Raw genomic sequence first — 9,652 nt, 5'->3', positions numbered from 1 at the left:
GACGCATAACGTTAAGCCAGTGGGAAGGGCTGTAGGAACCGCGTCATTAAAAATGAATTTAATCCACTGGTCCTTGACAGCTTGGTCCGTTCTTGGGAGAGAACACATTTACATGTTGATTCTGGCAGTCAACAACAGAGCAACTCAGTGTGCACTAAGTTTCTGCTACTTTCTCGACTGAATATGAGGGGGAGGAGGGGCAGGCTTCCTGCTGCGGTGTCCATATATGGTATATCCTGCCCCGTCTTGACGTCAAGTCGGGGCTGAAATCAAAATCTCGTATTTGAGTGCGCGTGCACGCACGCTGGTTTATAAACCCTGAGGTAAACAAACGCTTCACTTTTAAATATCGGCTTCCCCGCCAGTGTATAATCGTTAGGCAATCATAACATACATTGATTCTCGTGGAAAAGTGAAAATGACAGGTAATGACTCCTTTAATCATATATTATGTGACTATTTTTGGCTAAGTTGTGCAAACATACAAACAAGCACATCAAATCTGGAGCCTCTAAGAACAAAAATACACTTAAAATCATGTAGCCCTATTTTTTCCCAAAATCTTTTATGCTACGTTGCTAAGTAAATGTAAGCATGACAACCTTGTAATGTACATGGGAACATGTATATGAATTGTGAGATCTTAGTGTAAATATTGGGGAAATGTAGCCTGGTAATACCAAACTCTGCTACTTCGCTTTTCTTCGTAGACAGAGTCTGGAAGGGCATAATTGAGGCTGTTTTGAGGCTGGAGGAAAACGCTAAAATAGGTCACTATCTCAGACTGAGTACAGAAGCGAACTGAAATTGAGCGGAAGTACGAAGTCTGATGTAGTCAGGCTAGGGGAAATGTGATTTGACATTTAATTGGGCAAACTCATGTTAATCAAGTTACCTTGGAATCTCTATACATCAATATTTCATTTAACTAGCTTATTTTTAAAAATAGATCTTTTAGGTTTTTATAATGCTTCTCCTCTTTTTTTTTTTTAGAAAATAAACCTAAGAAGGAGCTGATCCGCATGCTTCAGCAGATGGGCTATGACTCTGACCCTGTTAAGGCATGGAAAGAGGCTCAGGAGAAGGTACGCACCACAACCGCTTCGTTTTAAATCAAGCTTTTGTTTTCTTCCTTTGTTACCTGCATCACAATAATTTTCATTGTTTGGTAGGATGTTGAGGAGGACGCTGGGGAGGATGAGGAGAAAGAGGAAGATAAGTCTGGCCCGGATTATAACTATCTTCTCAGCATGCCCATGTGGTTCCTAACCAAAGAAAAGAAAGATGAACTGTGCAGACAGAGAGACGCTAAGGTGACTATGAGTCTGTGATGGATGGAAACAGAGCTGGTGATTTAGTATAGCAGTGGAGTTTAAAAAGGTTCTCACGCTTTTGTTCTGCAGTTGACTGAGTTGAACACGCTCAAGGTGAAGGTGCCCACTGATCTGTGGAAAGAAGATCTGGCAGCTTTTACTGAGGAGCTGGAGGTAAATGAGATGATATCACTTTACGTTTTTTATATTTGGTGTGTCCTTTATCTAAAATGACACTTTTACTTTGTGTGAAGAATAGAGATAATTAAGTTGTCGTTTCATAAAAATCAGGCCTTCATGTTTTCAAAATTGGTATTTCAATGTATAGCCTATTGATCAGTGGTGGAGGAAGTACTTAAGTTTAGTACTTAAGTAAAAGTACAACTACCCTGCAAAATATATACTTAAGTAAAAGTCCTAAGTACATACTTTTAAATTTACTTTAAAGTATTTTTTTAAGTAAAAGTACACAATCAGTTGTCTCAATGTCTGGGCTGTTCAATTGTAATAATCACAAACAATTTCTATTGTGTACTGGAAAGGGTTGTTGTGCAAGCTCTCTGCAATACTGACACACTGTAAAAATCTGGTTATTTACTTATTACTCATTAAATAATAATTAAGCTAAGCCAATTATGACATACAATTTATTTTATTTTTACTATACTATTAAGAGCAGTAAAAAAAAACTCAAAAGTACACAGGTGAGTGTTATTCTGAACACTTTAATCAAATTTGTATGACCAGTTTATTCTGCTCAACAACAGTTGCTTTAGTCCTTTACCTTGGCCTGCATGGGGAAAACGTAGCTAAAACTGCATTTGAGGCTTATACTCCATTGATTACAGAAAATCCAAAAGCATTAGGCTAATAATGTATAACACATTAGAATGAGAAAAAAATAAGCACCAAACAAAATTTGACAAGGGTGAGTGCTTCTCTTAAAACATGCAAGCAATATTGCTATTTAGAACTCTGATCAACCTAACATTAACAGGACAAAAAAAACAAAAAACAGAATCTATGTGAAAAACAATGAAGTCAATATAAAGGCAGATGTTACGATAAGAAACTTAAAAACAAAGGACCTTCAAATAAAAATTTTGGCCAGGCAATCAAAGGTAAAAAGGGCAAAATGCCCCTATAGAACATGAGAGTATTAGAGCCCTAATACTGTATTTGGTTCCGCATAGCATTACCAATAGTTTTTGTTCAATTTCAACAAAATTTGGTTCTCAAAGCTTTTTGATCCTAGCCTGCCTCTTTTTGCAGAAAAAATGTGCCCTGCTGTGCTAAACATTCGTTCGCATGCTGCTGATGCGGGCAATGGTGTGTTGAGCTTCAGGGACAAATTAAAAACTGTGGGCACTGACTTGAGTATGTCCATTGAGGTAGAAGTGTTGGCCAGATAGGCATCCAACTGTTTTGTGGTTTCGTGGACATTTCCCTTCATAAGGCCAAAAAAGTCTTCCTCCTCAGATCCAGAATGGCTACCAGGTGATGATAAGGCTGGCTCTTCCTCCATGTGTGTCTTGATGTAGTCCATGCCTGCACAAAAAAAAAAATCCAAACATGAATGAAGAGTATTTCTGTCTAGCCTTTTAAAATACCAGTTAGCTTTAAAAATAACATATATTGGTTAAAATGAACCACTACCCATTATTCTATTAACAAATGAATGCTTGACAAAGAAATTATTTAAATGACTTACCCAACTTTAGCAAGTTTTCATTGCTTGTCCATGATGTGCGAAACTTAGGAAGTAAAATTGCAGCAGATATGAGTTCTGGGTCATTCATCATTTTTCCAAACCGCTACTGTATTCCTTCCTGAAGAGCAGAGATCAGTGGCTGGCAGAACTTGGATGAAGTTTGGAGGCGGTCCAGCTTCACAGTTAGGAGCGTTATAGTGGGTACCAGCCATCCCATGTGGACATCCACCTCTCCCTGCAATATGTTGAGTGCCTTAGAGACTGGGTTCATGGTTGATGCATAGTCAGACAAGAAAGCAAGTTCTGCAGGGCTGAACCTGTAAAACACCATGTGAGAACATGCATAATGTCAGCATGATAAGCATAGGCTACACTATTGCAGTTCAATTAAATGGAGTAAATCATTAGTAAACAACATTATTTCACACAATCAATAGCCTACCACATCACAACTACGTATCTGCTCCATGACAAACTTACATTGGGACTTTAAGTGCAATGGTCACTGCTCTGACTGCTCCTTCTCCACTTTCCCTAATTATCCTCAGTATTCGCTCAACTGCAAGGAAGAGAGAGTTCCACCTGGTCTGAACTGGACGGATCAATTGCAGCTTGCACTCCCTCTCAATAACCTCTGCAGCTGTAGATGACCGGGCACTCTTATTCCAAAGAGCTGAGCACTTGGCAAATGCTGCACGAGATATCTTCTTGTACATAACATTTGATTCAGCTTTTCTAGCATCTACGGTTGAGATCAAATTCAGAATATGACAGGCACAACGGTGATGCTTTGGAAGCTGATATTCAGAACACTCATCTTCTTCCTCCATCAAAGCTTCCACTTCAACACCCTCTGTCTCCTCTTCTGCATCCTCCTCTTCACTGTCATTCACACCTTTACTCTCATCTTCAGTTGAACTCCCTTCATCTTCACATGCATAAACTCGGAAGGCCTTAATAAAGTTTGAGGCATTATCTGTTGTGGTCCTAACAATTTTTTCACGGATGTTATACTCACTGTGAATATCATTAAGTGCACTGGCTAACACATCATAAGAATGTGTCCCTTTCAGCTTTTTACAAGCCAGAGCCACAGACTTTCTTTCTAGGGTATCTGGCTCTATCCAGTGGGCAGTAACCCCAATGAAACTTTGCCTATGAGCTGTCCAACAGTCTGTAGTCGTGGCGATATACTTAACAGTCTGCATTGCATTCTTCAATTTTTCTTTCATTTGCTTTGTGCACTTATCAATTCTCTCTCTCAATGTTGTACGTGACATGACTGTGTAATCAGGTTGAGTACAATGTATTAAATCAACAAACCCAGTCTGTTCTACTACTCCAAAAGGGTGCAAACCATGGACAATAAAGTTAACCACTGCAAGGTCTATGGTCTTCTGAGATGCTTTGATGTCCTCAAGTTTTCGCTGCTTTATTGAAGAGCCTACATCAGCAAACAATGTCCCCTTCTTTTTAGAAGAAGTTGCTGCCAAGTACTCCTTCAGAAGTGGTCTGTGCTTTCTCTATAAAAGATAGTGACAACAGAATTAATACACGTTTAGCATTAGTAGTATTAGTATTTAGTAATATAGTCAATCTACAACCAAAATAAATCTCACAACATAATGTAAAATATTTTTTAAGGGTTCAAGAATTAATCTAAACCACTACTAGTTAAGTGCAAGTGCAAACACTAACCTTACATCTTACTAGCATATTACTTTGTTATGACTGGCAACATGTAAGTACCACACAAGCAAAAAGCTACTGTATTTGCCATGTTAAACTAAGAGTTTGGACCCTAAAGTTACAGGATTTTACATTTACGTTAATACAAAACCACAGTGTATGGGGCACTGAAACGCGAAACCAACGTGATTACATCTTTAGACTAAAAAGACAAGCTACTGACACTTACAACCAAGCATATCACACGGGTAAAATTGGTTTGATATTCGCATATACTTTCGCGCTAAATTGCTAAATATATATATATATATATATATATATATATATATATATATATATATATATATATATATATATATATATTTGCAAATTCTAAAAAAATGTCATGATATTGACGAAAAACAACTGTCATAGTGCAAAATTGTTCACAATCGAATCAAACCAAGATATAGTTTTGCCTGCATGCTTACTTGTGAATGTCAACTAAATACCCAATGTTGAATGGTAAAGAAGCTAGGGGCCGTATAAAAAATTTGAACATTTTTTCATCGAGTCAAAACAAACAGCTATTTTAGCCAACTACGAATGTACAGATATAGCAGTAGTTTGCTCATCTCCAAAAATGTAACGTACTAGCAAGCTATCGTCCCTGCTGTGCTAATAACCAGCTAGCTGCTAATGAAGTTGCCCTGTTAGGGTACCACTAACTTACGTCAAACAAATATTATACTGGTGTGATGTTTTTGTTATGTTGACATCCGTTTTTCTATAACAGTCATAGCACCATGTCATAGCAAGTTTGTAACTTAAATATTAATAACTAGCATTGCATGTCTTACCTCTATATGTTTCTTCAAATTTGAAGGGGAGTTTTTAAACGCCAACAGTTCTTTGCGTTGAGGTAGGCACTTGACACATTGAAAACGCCAGGAGTCATTCTTTGAACCTTTAAATTCAAATAACTTGCTTAAATAAGGCCAGGGATGTCTCTCAGAATCAGAGCTGCAGGGCACAGGCTCAAGCTCAGTCGACGTTGTTGGCTCTTCGTCCATGTTTGATATTTGGTGTCCACCGTGTCCTTTTCTTCGATTTACATCAGTTCCGCTTGTGTTGTTTCAAAACGCGCGCTGAGCGCGTGAGTTCTTTGACCAATCAGATCTCCGATCTGTTTCAACGTGCATTAGCCAGCAACGCCAAAACGTCAGTCGACCAAAAAAATTTTTATGCAAGATTCGGAAGGATGTAACGACACGCATTTTAATAATGTAGTGGAGTACAAAGTACAGATAATTGCTGAAAAATCTACTTGAGTAAAAGTATAAGTATGCATTATTTTTTTTACTTAAGTAAAGTATAGATACGTAAAAATTTACTTAAGTACAGTAACGAAGTACAAATACTTCGTTACATTCCACCACTGCTATTGATTAGTGATTTAAGTCATCCGTAATCTGTTTATGTAAATAGCGTGTAGAACAGAAGGAGATGGAGGCACAGACTGTGATGCCTCAGGTAAAAGGTAAAGTGGGCAAATCAATAGTGGTGAAGGTAAAGAACGAGACAATGCCCACCCCGCAAGGCCGCCGCGTCATCCCCCGCATCACCAGCACTATGAAGGTTCAAGCCATTAAGAAGGAGGGAGCCAAACGAGGCAAAGCTTGCAAAGGTATGTACAGAATGAGATTTGCATGCGTGTATAAAACAGCTTTTGTTAGAATACCTATCTGAATGGTCACATCACTAAATAAGAATGCACTGATATTGTGAAATTACAATTTAATTTTTTTAATAAATAAAAATAGAATATTTGAAAAATGTATTCCTGTGGCAAAGGTTAATTTTCAGCAGCCGTTACTATAGTCTTCAGTGTTTCATGATCCCTCGGGAATCATTATAATATGCTAATTTGTCAGTGGTTTTCATAACCAGATCTTATATGTGTAGCTGATCCTGAGGGAATACTTGTGTGTATTTTTAGATGTGATCATTAAGATTTAAATGTGTCACGAAATGTAGTTTTAAGAGTATTTCAGGCGAGAATGTAGTTGTTTAAAGCTCAAATCTTTGGTTTATTTATAAAGATAGCGCCTATTTGAAAATTTGATCTGACGTTTTCGGAGTTGTGAGAACCAGGAAATCGGACGCTCGGCGCTCGTACCCCGCCGAGAACAGCCTTTCCTCGGCTTCTGCTGCTGACTTGCCGTTGGCTCGGATGTCTCTAGTCTAGTGGTATAACCTTTTACAGTCTGGGTATAACATGAGATTTAAATCGTCTTGTGTATATCCAACAGGCGATTTATTTATTTTATTTGTCTCATTAATGTATTATTTGTTCCCTGGCAAAACGTTTTAGCTGAGGGCAAAGTGAAGTTATAGCTTTATTTAACGTTAGTCTATTTAACTATGTAGCCTAGAGAGCTGACTTATGTTTGACTGAATCGTTGGCTTTATTGTTGTATAGCTTCTTATACCTTTTAGGCTACTTATACTTTTAGAATGGCTATTATTGATCATCGTTGTTTTCGTTAGGATTATTAGCGAAACTTCATTATATTATCATATTAGCGAAGCTTCGCGTCGGGCTCTCGTTCAGCCTGTCGGGCTTGTTATTCGCTATAACGACCGCCTCTCTATACATTATCCCTTACGTATTTGATCTTAACTGAATATAAAAAGTGTGATTTTTATTTCTATAAGGTTATAGAAGTGATGCAGTAATGTAGAGCATCCAGTATGCAAATCATTGAAATGCATGTCAAAAGATGTGGGATCTCTGTATCTGAAACAAAAAAAACAAAAAAAAATATATGGGAGAACCATATTAAAAGTGAATTTTAGAACTCAAAAAGCGAATACTTTTTGCGTGTCTGTGCAGCTGCTGCTGAAAAGAAGTACAGTCTATCAAGCAGTGAGGATGAGTTTGGTGACTGGACGAAGAGCAGTAAACAGAAGCGTGCTGCTGTTATTGATGATGATGACTCCTTCATCCCTGAACCCAGCGGTGCACCTGATAGTGACATGGACTCCCCTCTTCCTGCACCTGTTGTGTAAGACATGACTTGCTTTTTACTTCACAGATTTTGTGTGTTCTCTATTGCATCTTTTAAAACTCTCCTTAATTCTTTCAGGAAAAAAGCTCCAGCGAAAGCCAGCAAACCAAAGGCAGAGAAAGTAGAAACCAGCAGCAAGTCCAGCTGTAAGTACCACACAATTCTCTGCCCATCACAGATCATTTCTTTAGCTTTATCTGTAACATCACCTGCAGATGGTTTAAATGTGCACTGTGCTTGTTAGCTCTTTCTGAGACCAGCCAAGAGCCAGCTCCTAAACCTGTGAAAAAATCGGCTGAAGGAGCCGCCAGGAAACCTGCTGCAAAAAAGACAAGTGCAGCTTCGAAGAGGAAAGCACCAGGTACTAAAATGTTAATGTTTTTTTGAGAATGAATGAAATTCTTTGAAGTTAAATACTTGGTTTCAGTAATAAAATGGCATGCACTTGGTAATACTGAATATCAGCATAGATAATTTTCTTAACCTGTTAAGCTGCAAGCCCACTTTTGAAAAATCCCCAGAAATGACATACCCAAACTGAAACAGATACAGTTCATGAATAGGGTTGCAAAATTATGGGAATTTTCAAAGATGGAAACTTTCCATGGGAATTAATGGGAATTTAAGGGAATTAACAGGAATTTATGGGAATTAACAGGAATAAACTGGGAATTTTCAAAGTTGAGGGTTGGCTCTTCATAGGGAACTTAAATATAGTTGAGGAAAGTATATTTTAGCATAATCTTGACTAAAACAAACAGATGCCATTCAAATACACTTGAATATCCATGCCATTCCTCAATCACATGCACATAGCACACTGCTTACTGCATGGCTATTGAGACCACACCCCCTACTGGCACTGTGCATGCCTCCATCACATGTACAGAAGCCCAAAGCACAAGACTATTGAAGGCACACATTTGAGCCTGTGGACTAAACAAAGTGAAGTAAGTTTTGATGATATTATGGGGAAATATATTTATTAAATGTTTAAATTGCAAATATCACATACAAATGTATTCATCTAGTAGATAGCAAGCTGATAAGTTAGATGCTAAATAAGCTAGCATAACTTTATTTACCACATAAGTAGGGCTGGGCGGTATGACGGTATATATCGTTACCGCGGAAGAAAATGTCAACCGTAACAGATTTTTTTATTCCGTGTATACCGCAACATGTAAATAAGTAGGCGTGGTTAACTCGCGTGCAGCTTGTGTGAGACTGAGACACTGATATTTGTCAAAGAAACATGAAGAAAGACCAAGAGGATCCACAAAAGGAATTACGTTTTCAAAATTAACGTGATATTTTCGGAGGGGAAGGCGCAGAAGTCAACTAGAGCAGTGCAGCACACTGAAAGTTTAGAGAGACGCACATGCTCGCAACGGGGCTTACTTGACAACAAGTTCCTATATCAATATTCTAACGATTAGAAATAACCTTAAATAATGTATCTATCCGTCTCTTATGTGTACAGTTACTTTCAGAGTGGATGCGCAAAGGGTTGCCGTGGTAATGAATATTTCCAAAATTCCCCAGCTTAATTTACCGGAAACTTTCCGGAAATTTACCGGAAATTTTCCGCCCCTTTGCAACCCTATTCATGAACCCTTTGTACTAAAAGCAAAAGTATGATCTCATTTGAAAGCTGACACCTGGCAGTTTATTGTAAATGTAGAATTAATTATTGTCATAATGACAAAAAAATTGTTATAAATAGCTTCAAATTTTTGTAAAGTTATTAGAAATTAATTTTTATGAAACATCCTCATGAAAATAAAATTGAAGTTGGCACTGTAGCAATCTAGAAATGCACTACAGCTAAAGCCACGTCTAAACATTTTATGTTTAAAATCTGAAGATAATAAGTCCAAAACACTGTA

General features: G+C 37.8%; 1 protein-coding gene across 1 annotated transcript; it reads left to right on the top strand.

Annotated features, from left to right (window-relative positions):
• Nucleotides 1-418: 418 nt before the first annotated feature.
• Nucleotides 419-7,764, top strand: LOC311089542 (DNA topoisomerase 2-alpha-like; the record flags this gene model as incomplete). Its single annotated transcript, XM_084124265.1, has 6 exons — nt 419-425; nt 994-1,085; nt 1,173-1,313; nt 1,404-1,487; nt 6,181-6,379; nt 7,589-7,764. 6 exons carry the CDS (start codon nt 419-421, stop codon nt 7,762-7,764), a joined length of 699 nt encoding a protein of 232 aa, XP_083980391.1.
• Between the last annotated feature and the right edge of the window lie 1,888 nt (nt 7,765-9,652).

This window comes from Abramis brama (genome assembly GCF_963993115.1).
Source record: "Abramis brama genome assembly, chromosome: 9".
Lineage (NCBI taxonomy): Eukaryota > Metazoa > Chordata > Actinopteri > Cypriniformes > Leuciscidae > Abramis > Abramis brama.
Note: the sequence above shows the minus strand (reverse complement) of the source record. Positions and strands in the feature narration are given on the sequence as shown.